Genomic DNA, 25,121 nt, shown 5'->3' on the forward strand with positions numbered 1-25,121 from the left:
AGGCAGTAACACATTCTGTTTCATATTACTCTTTATATCATTGTTTGGCTGTGACTAGAATAATCAAATGCCATCAAATGCTGTCAAATTCAATTTACAGTATTTTTCACTGAAGCAGGCTTTCTGCATTATATTTCCTGTTTTCCCATTCTATGGTTGCCATGGAATAGCAGCGGTAATCATCGGCTTTATTTACAAAACCAACACAGTGAAGACATGTCTTGGGCTATAACATACATTTTATTCCTCTTTATACAGGGGAGGGCCTTTTTTTTTTATATTATTTTTATCAGACAATTTAAAAAAGGCAAACAAAAGGATATTTCAAGACAGCAGGAATTTTTAGAGACTACTAAAGTGTATAAGGAAAAAGTGAATTTATATTAATTATCACTGCTGATTCCAAAAGGTAATTGGATTCCCTGTCTTCTCAGTCGCAGCTCTAATACAATAAAATGTCCCAAACTCTTTGTGGGAGGCTAGGTTCAGCCCAGCATGTGTTTACTACACATATTTAGAGTTGGGAAAACCAGAAACTTCAGAGTTTAAATTTCTCTCCAATACATGGCTTGAGTTTTTTTATATTCTCTGACTTTCTGAGGCTATTCAAGAAGGTCCCTTCAGCAAGCTTTTAAAAAAGGGTCAGTGGGCACAACAGATGTCAGTGCTCTGCTACTTTGATGCTTCCCTAAACACAGATATCTGCAAAGTCCTCACACAGGGCTCATGAAGCTGCTCATAGGCAGTGAGGGTATGTCAGTCAACCACCTAGAAAGGGCAGCTGAATATAAACAGCAAGGAACGCAAATAGATGCACTGTAATCACACTACAGATTACTTACAAACAGGAACATAATTATTTATCTTGGAAATTTGATCTGTGTTAGGAACTTAAATACCCTTTTTTCCCTTTTAAAATGGTGAATTACTGCTGTTTCCATTCCAAACTCCTGAACTGTCTATCAGAGAGGATGGAAGAATGTACCTAGAGGTCTGGGTAAGCACAGTGAGAGTATCTATCCTATAATTTTTCTCTATCCCTTTGAATTTTTAAAAATATATTTTCACTTGCTTTTTGCCATTTGTAGATCCAGCATCTTACATTAGCATTTGAAAGGTAATATATATTTCACCATATACTTCTACTTTTTCTTAAAACTCCCAGTATATCAAGGAATAAAGAAATGAACAGTTCAATAAGGCCAAGAATCTGAGGTGATAAAAGCATTTACCTGTGAATAAAGTAGTTAGTAATGATGCCATTTGGCTTCCTAGGTGGTGCCCATTTCACTTCTATGAGCGCAGTTCCCATTGCTTTAACGATAGGTGGGCTCAAATCTTTAGGAGGTGCTTCAGCAGTTCTTGAATATGTCAGACCACCCACTCCACATCCACCTACAAAACCCGAAGTTTGCTTAGTGATAACAGCTTCTTTCTCAACAACAAAAAAGAAACAGTAAAAGCAAATGAATCTCAAGTAAAGAAGCTCCTGATGAAACAGTGCCTCATTTCACCTCATTTCATTATTAAATACTTATTTAAATTACCACCATTTAAAAACTCCATTGATGAATTACTCCTGATTTTCACCAGTGCAGGTGAGAATTGCTTCCAAAGTGTCATTTTAGAAAAACTCGTTTCAATGGGATTTTGAAAATTTCCATTAAAGTCAAGTAATTTTGTAATATTTGGGCTCTTCTGTCTTTATGATTACCACTTCTTGTTGGTAAGTTACAGAACTGATTTTGCCCTGTATGCACATTTTCAAAAATTGTTAAGGTATTTGTGAAGAGCTTTTAATAAAATGGCACATTAACTAAAATACATTTTTTAAATCTCCATTTAAAATATTTCTGATATAACATGAAGAAATATTTAATGTTTCATTCAATGCTAGGCTTTCTTTGTACTAGGTAAACATTTAAATCCAATGTAGGAATAAGATTTTATCTCTTTTGCTGAGTTGAATCTATCTGGAAAATCTCCATTCCCTTCAAGTCACAGAGGTGAGTCTTTTAAAATCATCTAACCATTCTGGCATGCTTGTATTCTTATCTCATACAGGGTGTAGGGATCTAGGCCATCGACAAATGTAAAAAGTGCTTGTCCTACGGGCTTCACCAGTAGAGTGGGACTGCTCGCATTTAGTAAGATGTTGTATTCCAAAGGCACATTGACAATGAATATCCCTGTTGTGAGACAGAAAAGAACCAGTGATTATCTGAAATACTAACAACAGTGCAGGACAACTTCAAAGAGGCATTCATCATATGCAATTTTAAATGTAAGCCCCCTCTGGAGGGTTTACCTACTGCCTCCTTTGGAAACTACAACCATTTAAATATAAACTGAAACAGATCCATCTGCAGATCACAACTTGAAGATAGGCATTACAGTTCTTAGTTAAAAATCAAAATTCAATTCAGTCAATGCTAGTGTTGCAATTGCTGCTTTTGGGAGGAGTGACCTTATGACTTGGAATGACAGAGCTTTTATTTCTTTATTTTGGAGGGGCAACAGCTACTAAGCACTGCTGTTTGAATAGAGAGTCATATGATCAAAAGACTGAATTGCCACCATTTAGCAAATTATCCCTTTTTAGCCCAGCAGCAGTAGCTGAGTGTAGGTTCTTAGCCTGCTTTACCACTAAAGTACAATACACTAGCTTGAATCAAGAAACATATCATTTCAACTGAGTATAAAACCAAACTGCTAAGTTTGTGTTGAAGTAAACCCCCTTCATTTTTACTGTTTTGTTTTAGTTCAAACATTTTGCCCATTTATTCTTCTTCCCATGCTGTCATTTCCTAATTCTTCAGTTCTATTTGGAAGCTGAAAAAAATCAGTTTCTCTGCAAGAACAAGCTAAGCCATGTGCCATGTGCTTAGAATGATCGGCAGAACTTCCTTTCTTGATTCCTCCTACATGACTTCTCAAGGGGTTGTTTTGTTTTGTTTTGGTATGGTTTTCTAATTAGGAAATGGGCTGTAGGCTTTTTATTTTTTTGTCTATAAACTGCTCTATGCAGACAGAAGCAATCTCATAAAAGTAAGGGAACAGCCAAAGAAGAGTGTCTGTTAAGTGTTACCTTCATTCTCCAGTTACATAAGGCAGTCTTAAGAACAAAGTACAAAGTAGACAAGGTACCCTTCTGAAATGAGTCTAGATGTATCTGATTAGTAAGAGAATTTCTCTTTCAACACACCTACTTTAGATATCACAGAGATGTCTTTGTGATGCCACCAAGAACCAGAAGCCTATGAGCAGATCTTGAGAATCTTTCCATTCATCACTTCAGAAAATAACCCCATTCCTTCTCCTAATTGTGGTCTTGATCCTTTACTGATAAAGCATCTACCATTGACACTATTACCCTTAAGCTACAAAAAGCATTTTTTCCTTATTGTTGTGCATCTTTTAGATAAGTATGTATGTGAATATGCACATTAACAAAAAATTAAAAGTTTACAAGAAATCAGAGAGATTTAAAATTTATTTGTGGTACTATAAACAATTGCTGTACTTTGGAAGATCAGAAAAATCTTTGAAATACCAAGTTTTTGCAGTTCTCAGAAGAAAAAGAGGAAATAAAAATCCCAAAGAAATAAGATGCTGCTGCCTCACTAGGTGCTAGACAAAGGAAATGCCATTAGACTAAAAAGCTGAAAAAACAGCCCTGAAATGGAAGCATGACTTCAATCTTATCCAACTGTTCAGCTTATGGGAAGAAAAATGATGCTGATATTAGTCATTGGAAGAGGTGAAAAAAGGAGATGGGAAGTGCAAAAATCCCACTGTACAGTTTTCCTTTTTCAGTGTACTAGTTTCAAGGAAAACACCAAGATCTAATCATTAAAAATTGAATAATAGAAAAACAACTTTTAAAGTTGTGCAGGGTGTTACAAAGTAAACCTATGAGAGGTGATCTTGAAGTGGATGGCTTCTGCAACCAAGATTATTTTTTGTCCGTCATACACGGAAGATGAAATGCTCCAGAAGAGTGCACTTGAATGTGCATTGCATAATTATACTAGTAATTAAAGATATAAAATTACAGCTAAACTACTTTTTTTTTCCCTTTTTTCCTTTTTTTTTTTTTTCCTTTCTTCTATAATGGGGGTGTCTGTAAAGGACACAACAGATCTGAAAGTGAGCTTGAAATGGTAGACAATACATCAAATAGAAACCTTTTTTAAATCTCCTAGTTAATGTCCCCTTCTTCTCCAGTCCTGACAACAGACCAGATATTTCATCCAGAAAACCTCACGATCTTATGAAAGTGACACATAATTCACTTTTGTGCATCTGATCAGTGCATTTATTCTAGGCAAAATTCACCAGAAACCTTTGAAATTTGAACTATTCAGAATGCTTGATTTCTCAAGGAAGATTAAATACAAATAAGGACAGCTGCATCCACCCATCGATATGAAGCAAAGGACATTTATTTCAAAATAATTGACCTATCCATGTCCCACATTCAGTCCATATTTCAGCAGAAACGGTACCAAAAAATGCCAACAACCAAAGCTGAAAATCTTAAAGTTCTGTTAAATTTGCACTATATTAGGAATTATGCCAATAATAAATATACTCAGGAGAAAAAATATTCTCAAAAAGTGCACATGAAATTGTAAATAAAACTAAGTAACATCCTGAAAAATCCCAATATCCAATGGAAATCCTTCTACAATTTGATTAAATTCATCAAATGCTAAGATCAAAGGATCACTTTATAATCTGAAAAATAAAAAATACATACTCGTACAACACAGAAACTTGTAAAAAACCCCTTCTTCCAGAATAGCCTTCAGCATCTGCAGCCAGTCTGAAACTACTACCTTGTGTGCTCTGATGACTGAAGGAAATGAAATGGGCATATTTGTTAAAGTCAGCTGGGAAACCACACGACTTGGTTAGTTCCAGAGTTCATAAATTTATGTCAGAATAAAAGGAACCGTAAAAGCACAAGTGAACCAATTTACCCTAAGTGCAAATGGCAGTTTTGTTATTTGGTGTCAAAGTTACCATGAGCACAATGACAACCTGCCATAACGAATTTTCATGTTCACTAAAGAACAAGGATCTAGTTGGTTAATATTCCCAGCAATACTCTTTTTCATAATTTACAACAACTAGACGCTGATAGGTTATTTAACATTTATGAAGTTAAGATGTAATCAGAAAAACCCTGATTATCTTTACAAATAAAAAAGTTAAATTATTCCACTTTTTTTTCGCTGTGACTTCATTTCACAGCAGGTGCACACTTTGCAATGGGACAAGTCAATCAAACTAAACCTTGGTTTTTTGTGGGCATATTTGGATAACATTTAATGGACAATTTTGTGCAAAACTCTGCAAATTAGGTTTGATGGCTCTGTGTACTTCAAAACTAGGGTAGGTCACAAATAGATTTTGCAGCACAAGATACTTAGAATTGGGGGAAAAAAGCCACAGTCTGTTTTACAGGCTGGTCACCAAGAATCTGTTTGAAGTCAACCGCTGAAAAATTATTTAATATGATGTGAAACCAAATCACAATTAAAGCAAAACAGTTGAACTGTGTCACTTATAGTAAACAAATAGTAAAATAAGAATCTCACATCTTTTATTTAAAAACAAGTAAGAGTAAATTTATATTTTAATACTTAGCTTCAGAAAATAAAAAAATATATTTGGCTTACTGAGATTAAGTATTTACATTAAGCTTCAAATATCCAGATTTCTCATTCTGGTTGTTTCAAGTATTCCCAACCAGACTCCGTAGACAGTAACAGCTGGAGATGCTGACTGCTTTCAAGATGCAGAACTTTGGACAATGAGCTTGAAAAGCTTGTCCTACAGTGATGTGGAGCAAACAATAATTTAAATGAGAGAACAAAAATGAGGAAATGTAACATTGGCTTAGAAAAGTCAGAACAATTTGTTAGCTCACCAATAAAGGAGAAACCAGGTTAGCTGGGGGAGCCAAGAGACAAAGCTGAGACAAATAAATGTTATTCAAATACCAAATTTGATCCTAAGAAGAATAAAGTAGGAACCCACATGTTATACTTTCATTCTAACTGATAAGCTAACCCAGAGGTAGATGAAGTAGAGTGTTATGTGATGAAAGAAGACATTTTAATTCATATGATCATTAACGTATGAAGCACCTAACCTAGAAGCAGAGGACAGGATCCTCTTTTGAGCATGTTCAGCTTTTTTTGTGATGTCACAAACAGCAACTGAGGGTACTAGAAGAATCAGGCCCCCAGTAAGGACCAGTGGGGTTGTCAATGAGTTGAAATACAGGATGGCTACCTGCCTACCGATCAATAACATTTATGGATATACCTCAGGAGAATTATGTGGTGGGTTTTTTTCCATTCAACTTTTCTGCTTCTATCCATGGCACTAATAGTTGTTCCATAATAATTGTAACATATCCTTCTGTAGCGTATCTGTGAAATGTACCATACCTTTGAGGTCTGTGCACTGAAGCAATGCAACACAAGATAATGGGATACCTATTTCAGAAAATAAAGTCCTATTTTCCATAGTGAGTGAGGTGTGTCAAATATTTTTTCTGAATCCGTCACTTTAACCACTACTCGGCCACCTTGCTATTTAGCCAAGTCAGGAGTTTTGAAGTGCTACATATCTGTAAAGTCATACGATTTAGACACATTACAGATGTTGAAACTTTATAATTAAAACCATCCAAAAGGAATATCTCTGTAATATTATGCCCATAATTAATCTTGAGGGCAATTATTTGATCCAAATTTATTACTGCAGATAAGAAGATAGAATGCCAAAGCATCCCTGATAGCCACAGACAAGACACTATGACCAACTACCCTCCCATCAAAACTTGGCTAATACAAAGCACTTCTTTTCATGGAGACTATACCGATGAAAAGAACTCTGTCATCCAAGAACGACTGCCAAGCCTGAAAATCCATATAATAAATGCTGCATTCTGGGTTTAAAAGGGAAACCTACATTATCTCAATATAGCCTATTATGACACAAGGATTTATACACAGAGAAAAATAGATCAGAAAAAAAATTACTTGGTGCACAATGACATAAATAAGATAAAAAGTTGTAGTGTCTTGAGGCTAATCCTACCAAGCTGGGGATGTATGTGGCCCCAGACATCTGCATGCATAGGACCTGTTAATAGGATGAATGCCATTCCAGAAGATCAGAACCTCCCAAATAAACTTCCACCTGCATACCCCACAGCCTTTCTCTTGGGAAAAAAACACTAGAAGCACAAAGGTCTCAGAATGAAGCAGGAGTATGAAGGGTCAAAAATTAATTTCCTATCCTCTGCATATACCTATGTTCCTGCACACAGGCTTTCCTTTAGTAGCGTTTAGTAACATTTCTCTGCTGTTAGTACTCCCCATTCCTGTAAGATGAGCTGGTGGCCCTGAGGTCCTATCATAAAAGGAACAGCAAGTTTTGCTTTTCTGTCTACTCATCAGGGGCACTGTATGAAAAACAATCCCTTGTTCGTACTTAGAAACTTAAATAACTGGCCCCACGATGACAAGGCAGAGAGGAGTCACCAATTATCACAGAAGTGAGGTAAGTGTTCAAGGTGCATCCCAGTACCTGGGAAAAAGGATATGTGCCTTCCCGTGACCGAGGAGAATGACTCTTACAGCTGTGTGAATGCACCACCCCTGCATCCGCTACAGAGCCATAATATCCAGCCTCTTCCTCACCCCTTTGATCGTGTGGTTTCAGGAATATGTGAACCTTTGTATGCACAACCTTAATTGAACAATACCAAAAGTCCTACACAGAGCCTCTCTCTCCTTGCAGGCTTGTAACCTACTGCAAGTAACAAGAATTTGAGCAGCTGGAAAAGAAAATGGTCTAGACTAACAAGGACAAGCTTTTCTGGGAAACACCCCACTCTTCACAAACCTACACTTTTCCAGTATATTCTTATGTTTTAAATCTATTTATAATGTTGCTGAATATTTTGTACCTTAAATTATTTTTATTATCAAAACTATAATACAGCATGAGTCACTTTGCAATAAAGCCAACTGTAGATTATATGCCATTTGAATTCACCTGCCTTCTGCTGGGTTCTAAATCCTTTCAGGCAAGTAGGGGGAAAAGTTTAATTTAAGATTTTAATCTTTTTCATATATTATAGCATTTCTATAATGGATTTTGTGCTTCTGAAAACTAAAGATTGACAGCTCAGGGTATTATAGATTTATTAATCATTGCTTAAATGGGTAGGGTGAGCACTGCTAAGCACTGCCACAATACTTGCGATCCCAGCCTTGAAGGCAAAATACTTTTTCTAGGTGACTTTATTTTTAATGACAATTGACTCTACTGTGCCTGCTACGCAAGGAAAGAACATCTTAAATAATTAGGAAAAGGAGACAAAAAACTTCCCTGAGTTCACTGATAAAATACATACCGTTGTTACTGCAATATGCAAACAACTGAAGTTTCTAAAAAAAATTGACCTTATTTTTACTGGAAAAAAACAGTATTTAGAAACTGGAAAACACCTTGCTGGAAGCAAACTGCACTAGACAGAAAATTGTTCATTTACAATGCTCTCATTGTCCCACAATAACTACAATATATCATTTTTACAACATCAGTAAAGTACCCCAATCACTTAAGGTATGATCTATATTAAGGAGACAGAGCACAGTCTCTCATATAAAAAGATGCTATTATTCAATTATTCCTTCTCAGCCTACCTCTGTAGCAGACCAAGACAACCTGGTGATGTTCAGAAGAGTAATAAGAGGAAAAATATTTCTGGGCCTTTGCTGACTCACCCTCCTGCAAGGTAGCATGTCTACATAATACAATGATGCTCTGGCAAATAAAATGTGCTCAGTCAGGTCAAGGCTAGCACAGGATCTCTGTGTCACACTCTTCCACCTTTTGTTAAAGGAGCTCAACATTACATACCCGCAGGACAACTAGACATTTTAATTGCTGGAATAGCTATCAAGACTTCACCAACCCAACAGGTTGGCAGGTTTCCCTGTCAATAACTCAGGTTAGTCTTAACAGAAGGGAAAACTTGTGTAATTGTTTTGTTGGTTTTTTTTTTCCATTAATACATGCACTCAATAATAGTTTACAAGATCAAATTAACATACGGATTTTTGATCAGCTAATCCTCACAAAACCCACATCAAGTATATAGGTCAATATTATTAAAATAATACGTCTCTAGGAAACAGCAGCTTTAGACCCTGGTTATTTAAATCACACAAACACTAAAACCAAATACGAAGAATAAAAATTTCAAAATGATTCAGCTGCCTGACTGAACATACTAATTTTTCCATCCTTTCATTTTGCTACAAAGTACTACATAGAAATACATTTTTACCTGGCACATCCCAAGCTAGAAATATAGAATATGCATCAATTACTGTGACATTATATGGGACATGAATTTTCTCTGGTGTTCCTACTGGTGTTTGTATAATATATTTATCACTAGTGTTGCTGCCGCCCCAAGTGCTGGCTTCCAGCTGGTAAACATATCTGCGCAAACAAAAAAAGATCAGCAGACACTACGGTTAGAAGCTTTAGGCATATCAGTAATAGAACATTTCCATTTTCTATAATTTAAAGTGAATAGACTATACAAAGAATATACAAATATTGCATTACTGAAGATTTTCACCTTTAATTTTTCTTATTGTGAGAAAAGTAAGTCATCATCATCATAATTTTAATACTAAAATTCACATAAGCATACATGAGAGAGAAGTATTGACTCAAAGTGTCAAAACCAATTTCAGAATGGCCTCTCTAAAAATACCAGCAACTTCTACTTTTGAGCCTGTATGGTCAATATTCACAAAAACATTATAAACCATGTGCAGTGCTACATTTTTCTAAATATATTCCACGAGGGGAAAAAACAACCAATGAGCTACCAACAATCACCCAAGGAAAAAAAAAAAAAAGCTTCCTTCTCTTTGAATCAGAATGACCTATTCTCAGAAAAGGAAAAAAAAAAAAAAGAGAAGTCCTTTGACTGAGGGTTCCCAACATTTGGAAGCCTCCACTCTAGTGATTTTTCAGTAATTAAGTAATTTTGTAAGAGATTTTTCTTTTTTTAAAGAAGCAACTTACATTTTGTACATTTCACAAACACATGTACATATATTTTTGAACACCTTTCACATATTACCAGAGCTCTTTAACATGCCTTACCTAGTGTTAGGCTGCAGGTTAACATCTGTGAAATTTTGGTCTGTACTGCCACCCAGAAAAATCCGTTCTCCATCACGAAATAATCGATACTGAGTAATGAGTCCATTGGGTTTCTTTGGTTCATTCCAGTAGATTTCCACTTCTGTTGAGCTGACTGTGATATGATGAGGTTTTGGCCATACCCCTATTAACATCACAATGAAACTAATTTAATTTTATGAGAGAAACACAAAGGTGATTTTTTTCCTTTCCCACAGTTTGAGCTGTTGCTTTCAGCAGTGTAATGAAAGCGTAAAACATCGCCAGAGAGAATGACAGAATTTAACACACTTTCTGTATTTATCCCATATCAGACGCAACCAACTGGACAAGGTAGAGATTAATGGAGAACAAGACCAAAGGCTTCAGCCTTTATACGCCCAGTTGTCTCTGCATATTTATTTGTGCTTTAAAAAAATACACATCCACTAACTAATCCTAACCTTGCTAACTTAAAGACGAACTTGGGGAAATTGTCGCAAAAAGAAAGTAGAAATGCAGTGCCAGGCAGTCAGTATAAAGTGTGCATTAAGATACAAATACTCCAAAAGAGACAGATTCTCTTGTGTGAATTCATACATGATAGCTTGATGGATGACAGTGGAGTTTTGCACCTTGTTCAACCATCAGAAAATACAAGCCCATATGACTATCCCTTTGCTGTTCTATAAAAATGTCTTTTTCCCTTACCATGAGGAGCAGCTTGTAAAGTTTGACCTGAACGTGGTTGGCTAGAAGCACATCCAGCAGATGTGCATGCAGTAAGTATGAAGCTGTAATTAGTGTACGGCTGCAGACCTAGAAAGAGCAAACAGAGGTTAGACCAAAACGCTGACATCAGGCACCCCATGAATTGTATCACTACATAGAGAGTTACTGGACTTACAGTTAACTTTTTTATATTTTTGGCATATGCGCTATTTTGATTTTACATCTGAATAATATTAAAATGGTGAATTCTTGCTATTTTAGACATATATCCTCTATTAGTTTAAAAGAACTGTCAAATCAATTTAGATTGAATGCATATCTATGCTGCAATGGATCTATGGAAGCCCCTCATATAGACATACCTGAATTAGCGTCAAAGCAATTAACTTAGATGGCACTTGCAGTGTAGTAATAACAGTGCAGATCTCAGCCCAGATTACTGTTGAAAATTTACCCAGTCTCCAAGCTTTTGTTTTGTTTTGGGGTTTTTTTGTTGTTGTTTCATTGGGTTTTTTAACCTATGTTTCTGCCTGTACAAAATGGTTAAAAATTAACTGGAAAGCGCCTAAATGTTCTTGACACAGATAGAATCTCCATCACTGGTAATGACCACAGAAGTCCAAAGTTTTCCAACAGATAAGCACCTAAAAGTGTCATTCCTTAGAGCTTTGGACTTGAAAAGCTGAAGAGCCTGTAATGTTTTGAAAATTTATTACAAACATATTTGCAACAATAAGAAAAGATAAAATACTCTTAACTTGAACATGAAATTTTCTACTATATTGCAGACAAGTCCAAAGATACTCTCTTCCTGCCCCCTTCCCAACTTCTATTTGTTCATTTTTTACTCCTATTTTACCGTATTTGTTACAAAATTTACTATAAATGCTATAAGCAGTTAGAAGCAGGACTGACAACCAAGCCCTCCCCATTACAGCATATTAATTTTAGTTACTCGTAATATTTTAAGAACTTTTTTCAGCTCAAACTTTCTATGCTGGACTTCCTTGAATGAGACTAAAAGAGAATACATTGACCTTTCCTTGGAAAATTTCAAACATCCTTGTGCTGTGTGTCAATGACTTCAGATTTGACATCAAGGTGTCTGCAGCTTAAGAGTTTGACTTTAGGGCTCCTCATGAAATTGCATCTAAAATTTCGCTAAGAAACGAAGCTTTTAAAATAGCCATTTCTGCACACCTATTAAAGGCTTCTTACAGTTAAATCATTAAAGATGCAGACGTCTGCAAGCCTATTTTGGAACATCTCAGAGTTCAGCTTTAACTGCTGATCAGACTTCTCACAGAGCATGGTCCAGCGCAGGTTACAGGGTCTTCGCTAAACTACTTGTTTGGGTATTTCTTAAAGTTGATCTTAAAAATGTTACTGTCAGACACTGAAAACCTTTCCCTCACATGCTTTCAAGGACCCTCTTGTTAACATCTCATAACACGTTAAAACAAGGTTCCTGAATGCGAAGGGATCAAACAGCACAACAACAAGCAGCAAATTATACACAAAAGCTCTGAAAATGCTAAGATTGCAAAACTGAACACTCATAAACTAGGAAATCCCAGCATTAGGACATTGTAGGATACAGATCACACCTTCTGCATAGAGGCTCTGTGGCACAGTCCTATCCAAAATTCCCCCCAACGTGTGGTCTCTGGTCTGCCCAACTGTACACAGATTTTTTTGTGGTGTCCACCCCTAGAGCATACAGTTGCTTTACTAACACCAACCATCTCAGCATTGCAAATGGCTTAATACAGTACCAGAAGAATAATATATATAAGAAAGATAGATTTATCTCTCTCAGAAACAGGATGCTGGTTCAAAGAGACTGAGAGAAACTAAAATCTCCTTGGACTTGCCAGGAGGCCATTTAGGATGGTGGGGACCTGGCTGCCAGAGGACCTGGTGTTAGGCAAAACTTTATATATCTAAGCATAACTGGTGCCTTCAGCTGGACAAAATTCAGGCCTCAGGTCTCAGGTGGGGTGTCAGGAAAATGAAGACATGGTTGTGTCAAGCTGTGAAAGCTTGCGATGTGCATTCCTCAGTACTGCAGCCTGAGCTGCTGTGAAAGCCCAGGACAACAGAGGCCAACTGCCTTGATGTGACGGTCTCTCCTCACAGCTGCGAGCAGGGACTGAGGGCAGCAGGCTGGACCGGGACAGGGTCCCGGGCTGAGGTCCTGGGCTGGGATGGGGTCCCAGGCCTGTGAGCAGGGCTGGGGGAAGCCCAGGAGAGGCTGGCAGCAGTGGCAGGGAGCTGACGTGGGAGCGTGCTGCAGCAGCGAGGCCACCCTGCGTGCTGCCAGCGGCCCATCTCCCGGGATGCTGCCCCTTCTTCCTTCCCTTCGGTGGGCGATGCTGCCAGCCCCTCAGCAACCCACATTTTAGCTCTCCGGCTTGGCACCACCCTTCTCGCCTCCCTCGCTGTGCTCTGCATTCACACAAAACTTTGGGCTCGTGCCCCCCTGGCTTCTGCTGAGCAGAAAGGAAATTTAGCTCTGGGCACATGTGGAGTGGAAATAGGCCCATCTACACTGAGATTTTGAGAAGGAATACACCTACCAAACACAGAAAAAGCTGAGAGCAGAAGCTGAGGCATCAGTCCTACACACAGGAGCCTTTTCTTTTTCTTTTTTATCCATTTTACTCTTCCCCTGCATAGCTTGTAGCCTGAATGAGGCAGTAACCCTACGTACAAATGCGTGACTACACTACCGTGTAATGCAGACTGCTTGTGTGAAAGAGGCTGAATTAGGATTATACAGGTCAATTCATACATATTATACAAGTCAATTTTTAAGTGTGTGGCTTTGTGACCTTAATCACGTAGTTTTGATGTAGCTCATGCACCTAGCTGTAATTACTCCAATTACAATGCAATTCCATGACAAGAAAAAAAGTCCGGGCAAGATCTTTGTTTGTAAACAAATCCTTGCTTATAGCCAGTATGAAGACATTTTAATTAAAATATATTAGAAAAATAGAGAGAAAGAATAAGCAACCATTATTTAGAAAGGTAAAACACTGAATGGAAGACATGCAGGCTGCTTAATGAATTGAACAAGTCATGAAGGAGAGAAAAGAAAGAGATGACTCAGAGGGACAGCCCTGGCTGTAACCAAATTATAGAATCATTTAAGTTGGAAAAGACCTTTAAGATCACAGAGTCCCACCATTAATCTAGTACTGCCAAGTCCACCATTAAACCAAGTCCCTAAGTGCAACATCTACACATCTTCTAAATGCCCCTGGGGATGGTGACTCCACTACCTCCCTGGGCAGCCTGTTTCAATGCTTCCTAATATCCAATCTAAGCCTCCCCTGGCACAACTTGAGACCATCTCCATTTGTCCCGTTGCTTGTTACTTGGGAGAAGAGACCGACCCACACCTGCCCACAGCCTCGTGTCAGGGAGTTGTACGGTCTGAACAGTGTGTATAAAAGTAAGAAGGGAGAAAATGACAGTTGCAGGCTAGAGAGAGGCAAAGGCATGGAGGAAAGCCAAGTATTTAACATTTCAGGATAGAAAAGATTACTGTGGCAACAAATTACTTGAATTCCCCTAAAGGGAGTCATGTTCACTTTTAAAGGAAACATGCATAATAAAGCAATACTCATTTACAACTACACTTTAAAGAGAAAAATGAGCATTAAAAAAGGAGCACATGGTTTCACTAAATTTATTGGTGAAATTCTGATACCTGAAACCTCTAGTCATACATGGAGCAGTCACAGCAGATTTTTACCTAGATTATTAAAGCTTTGCATTAAACTCCTTGTCTTATGCATGCTTTGGAAAGCTCTGTGCAAATCTATGTATGTGATTAATAATAAAAATAACAAGTAAGATAATCTTGAAACATAAGCAGCATTTTGTTTTCCAATTTCTCTACTTGATTGTTCTCTAGAGGATACTTCTTTTCTTTTTCGGTCTATTATTGTGGGTTTTTTTTTTTATTTATTTTTTTTTTAACTTAGCAGTTTATTTTGTTATTGCAGCATTTGCCAGTTGTCAAAAGGCTGTAAACAAGTGGTTTTTTAAGAATGCATTGTTCTATTAGCCAAATCAATTCTTTCTGTTTCTGTTTGTCTCCATTTGCGGGTATGGCTCCAGCAAGGTCAGTAATTAGCTCCCAGGATAATGCTCCTGGGCCCTGCCATGGGAATTTTACACAGGAGGATGTCAGATTGCTGACCACAGCCTCACACAACCCCTCCACCCCAAAGAATTTCTTCTAGATAAATATTACTAATGATTCAGTGCTGCATGGAGACAGAGTTGACCAGTGACAACATTCCTGTATCTCTTCGGTTTTCATTCCCCTGAAACGGAGAATATGTTCGGATGAAAGAATTCCAAATGGTTCAGTCATAAAGTATTTATTAATATTGTTTCTTTTACTAAAAAAAAAAAAAGCATCAATGATCTTCCTTGACTTTTACCTAAAGATGATTGATCCTACAAATTCTCAATAAAACCTCTTACTCGGAATATTATATTCAGTGTAATTAAAAGGGGGACCTGAGAAGAACCTTTGTGATAAACCCACCTGCTGCTGCTGAAGAGGGCACTCTTAGCTTTCTTTTATAATTCCCCTAATTATTTTCTTCAGTCTTACCCTCTTCCTGGCCCCTCATGCAAACCATTAGCAGGCCCATTTGTAAAGTAGTAGTAACACAAAGTGAAACAATGCCATAACTGTCATCCAAATTGTTCTGTACAGGGTAGTGGAAGTGTTCAGTAATAAATGATATAAAAAGGTCTTTTATTGACAAGCTGCCATGTGCTGTTTGCATTAGAGAATATGAGAAGATGATGGCTGCTGCCCCTAGGTCCCAGTGGCATTCAACTCAGTGAGATAGCAGAAAATGCTTCAGTTTGCTTAAAGCATTGATAACACCTCTAAATAATTAACTGAGGACTTCCTGTCTTCAATTACTTAATGCTTTTTTTAACATCTTGAGAGGATTATAAGCAATTTATGGATTTCACATGATGAGCACATTCACCGCTATTCCCACAAAACATTTGTGGGATCATGTTTCTAAAGCTTTGATGTAATTAAAAATAAGCACCAAGACAATGGTGCAGTGGCAAGGTGCTAGCCTTCTCGTCTGTTATGTGCAAGACCCTAGATTCAAAGTCTCAAGAAATACTAATGCGACAGCTTCATTAATGTTCAACTGTTGCTCAGGGAAAAGCAGACAGTTTTTTTTGGGAAATAAAAAAAAGTAAAAAAAGGAAGATGGGGAAAAACAAAACATCCATGGCAAATAAGACAACAGTTCAAACATTTGGATTATGTATGAAATAAATTTATTTTTTTATCTTATTCTTTTAATTTAGAAAGCAATAATTATCCATATTGCAAAATCGCTGCCACGAATTCCACATTATTACCCAAGGATGCTCCTGCAGAAAACAGCACAAGATTTGATTGTGACTGTCAGGAGGAGCAATCACTTATTTCTCTGCTGCCTTAACATGGCAGCATTGTACAGCTACTGAATGGAACAGGTACACTAAAGGAAAAAAGATCCTTGTTTCTCTGAAGGGAATTTCATTTTCTTTCCCTTCCAACTGGTAAGAGAACCAGTACTGTTTGCATTAAAATAACTGCCTTCTGGAAAGGAAGTAGGAGCATGAGTATTTTTACATGGGTTTGAGAAACCATACCTTGTTGGTAGGTGTTCTTTACAGTATAAAATTACAATTTTACAAAAACAGCAATTCTAAAACATGTACCACCAACTGGCACACTCTAGAAATATCTCATGTCCAGAAGCACTGGATATGGAGACAGGCATAATACACAGTTGATTAATTTCACACTTGAGCATGATACTGTCAAAGAGAAAGAGCAATCCTTTACTCCTCTGTGAGTGACTACAGCAAGGACACTCTTTTAAGGGAACCACTCTGACTCAGGACTCATGCTTTGCCATATATACTGTACAGGTTTTATGTGCTTTAAGTCATCTTCTACTCTTTAGGTTGCTATCATATGGTGTGTGTATAACATATGAATCTCTACCTTTCCTACTCAGATGGAAAAAAAGAAGAAAAAAACCCCGTATTGATGAGTTCCTAAAAATCATAGATATAAGAACTTGATAAGCAACCTGAGGCCAAATAGTGAAAAAAGATACCCCAGAATGCTTACGTTCCCGTCTTGTGTTCAACAGAAACATGTCTAAGAATAACTTTGCTTCAGTGTAACATTTAAATATAACAAAAAATTGAATATGTGAAAATAATACACTTGAGGTCCGAGTCAAACCTTCCCCCAAAATCCCTTGACTAAAGCTTCTTTCAGATACACAGAAGGGATGGCAAGCCTACACAGAATATCTGGGACCTCGAGAACACCAGAATGCCTGCATCTTGAATTGAGCTGGACAGATTTATTTTAAAATTTTGAAATTAAATCTATTAATATTTTAACAAACAGCAGCCAGAAATAAGAGATTGAAAAAAGTGGATTCAAGATACGTAAAGTATGATAAAGCATTCTAAAGTGCGCAGTACTGGGGATTTAAAAGTTACTGACAAGTAGAATTTTTAATATATTCATACTGTCGTCTGTCTTAAGGACAGGACATTAGCCTGTCAGAGAGCTCTACCTCCTTACCTGATACTGTGTGCTGCATTCTGCTTCCAGCATCCGTGTATATAAGTCCTTTCCCTACTTGACTGATCTGGTACTCTCTGATGATACCATTTGGTTTCTTGGGTGCAATCCAGCTTAAATGTAATGCTGTTGAGTTCAAAGCACTGATTTCTGGTGGCTGAATGCTCTCTGGGACTCCTTGGACAGTGACTGCAACTACCTGAAGACATATGAATTAAACAGCAATTTAATGTAATAGTACACTAGATACCATGATCAATGAGAATGTCACTTTTGTTTTAAAATGTTGTTTGTGCTGGCATATCATTACCAAGGGTCTGGAGAACTAGTTACTTTTTTCCTCCTTTTTCACAATGAAATCTGACCTTGAATACATTACATAAGTCTATGTCTACAATTTATCACAACAGGTTCACCACGTTTTAGCTACACAGGGTGAAACAACAAAAACTGTATTGCTTGAAAACTCTTGATAACTCTCTTCCATATGGTTTGTCAGTGTCTCTGCATTTTAACTGCCTGATTTCATATATTTTAAGCACCCGTAAACATGGGGCTAAGCCTCCATATATCCCATGCAATCTGAACTCTATTGTAGTTATTTGCAACTCCATATTTTTGTAAGGAAACCAAAGATTTTTAAAGCTAGAATTACTTTGCACTTGTTAAGCTCTTTCTACTACAAAAGAAGAAAAGGGAAAAAGCCAATTTTCTATTGACACATCTCTACCATCTCCTACAGAGACATTTCGAAATTACACTGGTTTAATAAGTGAGTCAGACCTTTTTTCTTTTTGAGAACCACTTTTCTTTTTCTGTTATTACCACCATAAAGTATTTATATTATGCTGTAAATATAAAATGTGCCCTCTATAATATATTGTCTTAGTGCATTTGGTGGAATCAGTCCCTACTTGCAGACTTCAGTGTTTGCAACAGTAAACTCCTTAATTACAGGCCAGTGAAATAAGCAGAATTTATTAGCTCAGACCAAGGGTTGCAGCAACTGTGCCTATGTAGCTTCCAGACCACAGCTCTGTGTGCAGGTAGAGGACTATGCACTGATGTCCATTCCTCTGCATCAGTGTTTCTTTTCTTATAGTTCTGACTTAGATTTGTGCTAATAAGAAAAACAGTTAAAGCCCTGGAAAAAAAATCCAACTTTTAAATCCCACAGATATTATAATTACAAAGCACAATCATTATTTCCCACCTCTGCCCCACAGATCTTACACTTGCAGTTCTAGACATTCATTTTCTTAAAGGCAAGGATATTAACTGTGAAAAAGAGGTCACTTAAGAAATAGTTTTTCCAAATGTTGAATAAGGCAGGTACTTTGCAGAATAGAAACTAGCTGGTTAAATAGTAGTGCTGGTAAAAGACATCTGTGCTTCAAAGCAATATGAAAGACAATTAAGCAGTGGCAAAGGGAGGGAAGTGATTCTGTTTGCTTAAAACTGAAGCAGAGGCAGGTTGTACACAAAGCAAGCGTAAAGCCTGAAGCAGGTGCAGACATGGAAAGCCAGTGAAGGGTAATATAGTGGAAGGAGGCTCAGAATAAGAAGGTTGTTGAACAAATTGATAGACTAGAGCTAAAGCAGATAAACTAAAACACCAAGGAAGAAGAGGCTACAGACCTCCTAGTGAGAAGCAAAGATTTAATTTCAAGGCTTAGAGAAAGTGCATTTTAATATTCCTTACTCTATTCTATCATGTACAGCTTTCTTTTTAACAAATATCAGTTCCTACAGTGCAATTTCAGCTTTGCCAAGACTGAGATACTGCTTTCTTCTTCCTCTTGCTTGTACCAACCTTAAGTTCCAAATAATCACCTGCTGGTAGTTGAATCCAAGTAAGATTATTGATGTTTTTCACTTACTCACTCAATAATCAACATGTCTTCAAATTACACCTTTCCAAAAGCATTTTTATGTTACCACACTGGCTGATAAATTTCTGGCACCAGTTCCATAAAGACCAGTTCACTAACCTTGCTGCTGTCTGTGCATCCAGCAACAGTGCAGGCTCGCAGCTGGTAGGAATATTCTTGGTATGGCCGGACACCACTCGTGTCTGTGAAGCTCATTTCTGTTCCTCTAAAATGCTCAATTCCATTTCGGAGAATGATATAGTGAATAATAAGACCTGTTGCAGAAAGGAAGTTTACTCTTTTACTAGCTGAGAAATCCTGTGTGATGGTATACCATAATAAGCTACTCTGCACATGGGAAATATTACACAAAATCTCCAGGTGACCACTGTAACAGACAATCATCCTGCGTAAATTGCTAATGTCAATTACCAGCTACTTTCCTCAGCCTCCACATCAACTTTCTAGTAGATCTCAATTTTTATTAAGCGAGTTCTTCCAAGTTTTCTCACTGTTTGAAGATCATAAGCAAGATTTCCTGAAAGAAACATGAGCATCATCACCCCCACCTCCAAATCCCCAAATACTTTGTAACATGACTGTGATTTTTCTGATCAAATTTGCCACTTATTATTACAACTGTTCTCAAAAGAGGCTTCTGGGCACTTCTTAGAGACATACTAAATTGTCTTCTGTGAAGTTAGACTACTTTTAATTGGAAAGAAAACTATATCAACCTAGAGAAAATTCTTCTCGCAGGGTTTAAGAATACCTATCTTTCAGTGTCAGTGATCAATTAGGAAATGTTTTGGTTTTTGGAACACTGTCAGTTGAATGATTGAACATACTCTTCTTTTAACATATGTGAGTACCATTTGGCTGAAGTGGTTCCTCCCAGTTCAGAAGTATCATATCTTCCCGATTATCCACTTTGGCCCATTTTGGTGGACGTACACCCTGTGGCACATCTTGCTTAGTGATAGCTCTGCTAATTTCACTGAAGCCTCTTCCATAGCTATTCCAAGCAGCCACCCTGTACTCATATGTGATAAAAGGTTCGAGGTTCAGGTCTAGAAAAAAAAAAAAAAAGTTACGTATGGATCATCTCAGTCTTACGAAAATACAAAATAATGTTTTACGTTTTTTTCCTGTGCCTATGGGACTATTTCTGTGTTTAAAGACAAGTAGATATGGAAGTTCTTTTAGTCTGGGACATTTTCTGATATATCAATAATTCTATCAACTTCTGCGAAAGCAAGTTTAGACCTTATGCATTCACTGAACTTCTTGCTACTCATTTCATTTCTTTGAAGATTCAGTCTTGATTCACAGATTACTTCTTAAACAATGGTACTTCACTACAATTGCTTTACATTTAATTAGAATACATGATATCATCCAGGACATCTTTTTCTCCAGAGTGAATCAAATACATCAGCAAATCACCAATCTGATATGTCACTTTTCCTTACCAGTAAATGAATACTGCTTTGGACTTCCCGTGTAGACAGTCTCCTCTTCAGCTGGACACACATGTTCTTTTATCTCCTTTTCTGTAGCACTCTGTGAACCTTTTATCCATGCACAGATATTCTCCCTAGGATCAAAGTCACACTTTCCACAATGTGCTGTTGCCACCATAGACAAAGGGCAAAGGACATTCGCCTTGCATTCTTCTTGTACCTAAGAAATACATATTCATTTTTCATAATTTTACCACATCTTCCTTTCTTTACAAATGCTTCCATTAGTATTTCTTTTTCTTTATGCAACATACAAATCAGGCAATCACATTGAATAAATTGATATTTCTAGCCTATGGGAGACCCTTTCAGCCTTTGGCCTGTCTGCCGTCTTTGATCATTAATGCTTTTATAATCCTTTCTAAAAGAAACAGGTATTTTTTTGTTGTTGTTAGGGTCCTTGGATGAAAAAGTCACAAATTTTAACCACTGGAAGCCCAGATGGCTGGGGTTTTGAAAACAGACGAGTCTTGAATCAAATGAGAATGGGATTTTACCTGAGAATTTGAACATTCTGCTCTGGCAAAGACCAATACCCCGGGGCAAATCAGTAGCAGATTCCCAGCCCCACGCAGCTTGCCAAGTACACCAGAGGGCTCTGCGCAATTCCTTGGCAGCTTTCAAGGCTGAGAGCTCTTATCCATGGGCTATATAAATTGTGTCCTTTATCACATCACTCCTGAACAGCAGTTTGACTGCAATAAGAGGACCTCTGCAAATGTTGACGCAGATGTAAGGTTTAACCCATAAAGAACAATTCACAGAAACAGAAATATACACTGAACTTCCACAAGTTTCTATTAAAATTCATGAAATAATATTTTTGCCAAACCATAAGCTAGAGAGCAATAATTCTCATAAAATATAGGTTGTTGCAGGAAGAAATGTACTGCAATATTTGCTACAAATATTTCTGTCCATCAGGCTACAAACCCTAGAAGGGAAAACAAACATTATATCTAATGCTTCCATAATTTGTCCTCTGAAATTAGTTTATTAGCTGATTACGAACTTCAGTGAATTTAATTTCCCAAACCTGGCATTTTCACAAACATTACAGTGTGATAGATATCAATATAGGATGTAGGATATAGATGGATTGTATTTACAGAAAAAGTAGCTCCAGAATATGTCGCAGAATATCAGTGCTTTTAATGTTAGTAAATCTATACATAACAGAAAGCTAGTACTGCTATCTCTTTTTTACCGCAGGTAAATGAAATACAAAGTGCTTCCTTTGTTTACACATTATACCCAAGGCATAGATCTAGCATGTTATCTACCAGAATTCATTAACCTATTCACAGCCATTTTTTGCCTTGTAGGAACCAATACAATGCATTGAGGAACTGTAGCTGACTCATCACAAAACTTGGGTTTTCTCTAGGAGAAAATTATTCAGCCTGAAAATGAAATGACATGAAAACCTTGACATGAAAAGGAGAAGACGGAAGAAATATTTCTGTATTAACTTAGCAGATGAATGCAAAGGATACAGGAACACCTGTATGTGGCAGGATGGGGTCTGTTTTTACTTTGGTGATTCCACAATTCCACAATATCTACATGATTTCCATATTGTAGAATGGACAATATCCAATCCTCTTTCTCTCTCATGTACTTTCTCCCTCTCTTGAAATATAAATATACATTTATATAAAAGAATATATGTATATAAAACCAGGATTACCATCCTCTGAAATGTTCATGTTCTTAAACAAAAATCGCAATAACAGCTGACAATATTTTTACAGCTTACATGTAACACCAAGATGCTAATTCTTGAAGATTTATATTGAATTCAACCGGAGTTGCAAGAATTTGCAGCTTTGAAAGTTTGGCCACATCATCTCTTGCTGATACTGGCCAGTCTTAGAAAATACGGAATTAGCCTTTATGGTGCTTGGTTTACTCTTACATTAAAACAGAGTGAAAATAAACTATATAATTCAGTAGGCACAAAAGGCACTAAAAATATAATACCCTCATTGTTGCTAAAAGTTATACAGGGACCTATCCTAGTACCGCTGAAATTTATGCCAAGATTACCAGTGGTTTTCTGCAGGATGAGGTTTAAGTCCATCAAGAAAATATCAATTGCTTTATTTTTATTTATATTTTCTTTAGGAAGTTGGGGAATCTATGTCACACTGCCTGCCTAAATTGAAATGTAATAGCATTTTTATACTTCAGAACTGGCCACTTTAATTTTAATTTCCACTTAAGGAACATCACCAGGAACAGTGGTCACAGAACAGGAACTGGCTATACATGTCAGTCTTGTTAGTATGCCAGCTTTTAGCCACCGTACTAATCTGAAGTGCTGGGCAACACTTCACAGAGGCAGCTAATCATTATTAATTCCTTTAGAATTCATTGCAATAACATCAATCATGGTGAACTCATTCGGTATTAATATGGATGTAATGTGAAAATGAATAATGCACACAAGAGTTTTTATATTCCTATTTTAGAAAAATAGTTATGAACAGTGTATTTCTCTTTCCATCGTCAAATCAGAGCTACCGAGAGATTTTCTATCAATTACCTTCATCATCATTCCAGCTGAAATCTTGTCAGAGCAAACATATTTCAAAGGATTATATCCAACTCCATTACAGCATTCTTCGCTCCTTGGAATAAGTTCAGTCTCACAGCATTTTACTGGCACTTGGTCATTCTTTCTAACATGTGCTAGGGACTCACCACTGGAACCTGAGCAGCATATGGTATCTGACTCATTCACGTATTCCTGCCCACAACAGAACATCCCTGAAAGGAACAAACAAACAAAAATATCTGAATATGAAATGTAAGTAAATAAATAAATAGGTAAGAAAGGAGAAAGCTCAGAATGCAATCTAGCTTGGCATAAAACCACCAGCATCTGGAATTTCCCAGATTTAGCTAAAGTGAGATTAAATTCGAACATGAGGTGACTGAAGTAAGTGTCCTGACTTCCAGACCTATTGAAAATAATCAAGAATTAGAGGAATAAACAGAGATCCCTTATAACCAACCTACACCACTGCTGAACTTTGTAAGAACCTTTGCTATGAAATACCATACCAAGGTACCGTGCGTAGCAGGTCGAAGCCAGACTGTTGATGAAAATTTCCTGTAGAATGTAGAAATTGAGAAAGCTGCTCCGTGTACTCTCCAGTCAGGTCTCATTCATGGCCCCCTCACATGGGCAGTCTTCCAAAACTGCACCTTAGTATTCCAGAATGTTTCACATTATGTTTTTAAAGTGGGGGTTCATATTAGGTACGTAAAACTAAAGGGGTGACTTGCCAAATACCCACAGTGATGCTTCAGTCATCTAACACAGAGAATTACTCTTTAGGAAGTTAATATCTAAATATAACATGCATTTTTATAGTGGATTTGATAAGCTGCCAAAATTAATTCCACTGTCTTCCTTCTATTTCAAATTATTTTATTTTAAAATTAAAAGCTCATCATAACCAGTGTAATTGTCCATATATACACATGAATTATTCTGCAACTGAAAAATACTCGTGTTGAGCCTCACACCGTTTAAAGAAAGGGGTAAATTTTAACTCTGAACGAAACGCTACAAACACTTTTATAACTGACAATGAAATAAATGTTATTACTAATTCATCTAGAAAGATACACACAAAACCAGGGCTGTGATATACTTTTTACATTTACAAAGTAATTTGTATGTGACATAATTTCTGTAGTATGTAGGCATTTAAAACACATGCAGAAGGGGCTACTTTTCTCACTGCCATTTATTGCAGCAAATCTCTCTTAGGAAGTCATACATACTGAAAATTACTCTTTAAGGGTATGATCCGGCTAAAGCACTCAGAGCATTTCATTCCAATCACCAGAATGACTACAAATGACGTTACTTGCATACTTTACCTGTTTTCAGGGCTGGCTCTATTCACAGCAATCAAACTGTGATCACCAGCTCTCCAAGAGGTAAATATTTCCTCCTGTTCACACCCTTTTTCCAAATTGTTCTAGGATTCTACCAATTTTAAGTAGAGAATTAATGCAGAAAATGACTCAATTCAATACTAATAAGCAACTCAGACAGCCCCAAGGGACTTTTGACAGGCAAACTAAAATTTT

The 25,121-nt window shown here is 37.0% G+C and overlaps 1 protein-coding gene across 1 annotated transcript in view; it reads right to left on the minus strand.

The window, feature by feature from the left end:
• USH2A (usherin) overlaps positions 1–25,121 on the minus strand; it is a 397,508-nt gene that overhangs the window by 60,082 nt on the left and 312,305 nt on the right. Inside the window, exons 50-59 of the mRNA XM_080408501.1 lie at positions 23,560–23,783; positions 20,961–21,171; positions 20,361–20,558; positions 19,609–19,763; positions 17,618–17,816; positions 10,948–11,055; positions 10,219–10,402; positions 9,383–9,540; positions 2,031–2,189; positions 1,233–1,395 (exon numbers count right to left, since the gene is read on the minus strand). Of these exons, the coding sequence (XP_080264627.1) occupies positions 1,233–1,395; positions 2,031–2,189; positions 9,383–9,540; positions 10,219–10,402; positions 10,948–11,055; positions 17,618–17,816; positions 19,609–19,763; positions 20,361–20,558; positions 20,961–21,171; positions 23,560–23,783 (1,759 nt within the window). The remainder of the gene's footprint in view (positions 1–1,232; positions 1,396–2,030; positions 2,190–9,382; positions 9,541–10,218; positions 10,403–10,947; positions 11,056–17,617; positions 17,817–19,608; positions 19,764–20,360; positions 20,559–20,960; positions 21,172–23,559; positions 23,784–25,121) is intronic.

The sequence above is a fragment of the Falco punctatus genome (assembly GCF_963210335.1).
Source record: "Falco punctatus genome assembly, chromosome: 12".
Classification (NCBI taxonomy): domain Eukaryota; kingdom Metazoa; phylum Chordata; class Aves; order Falconiformes; family Falconidae; genus Falco; species Falco punctatus.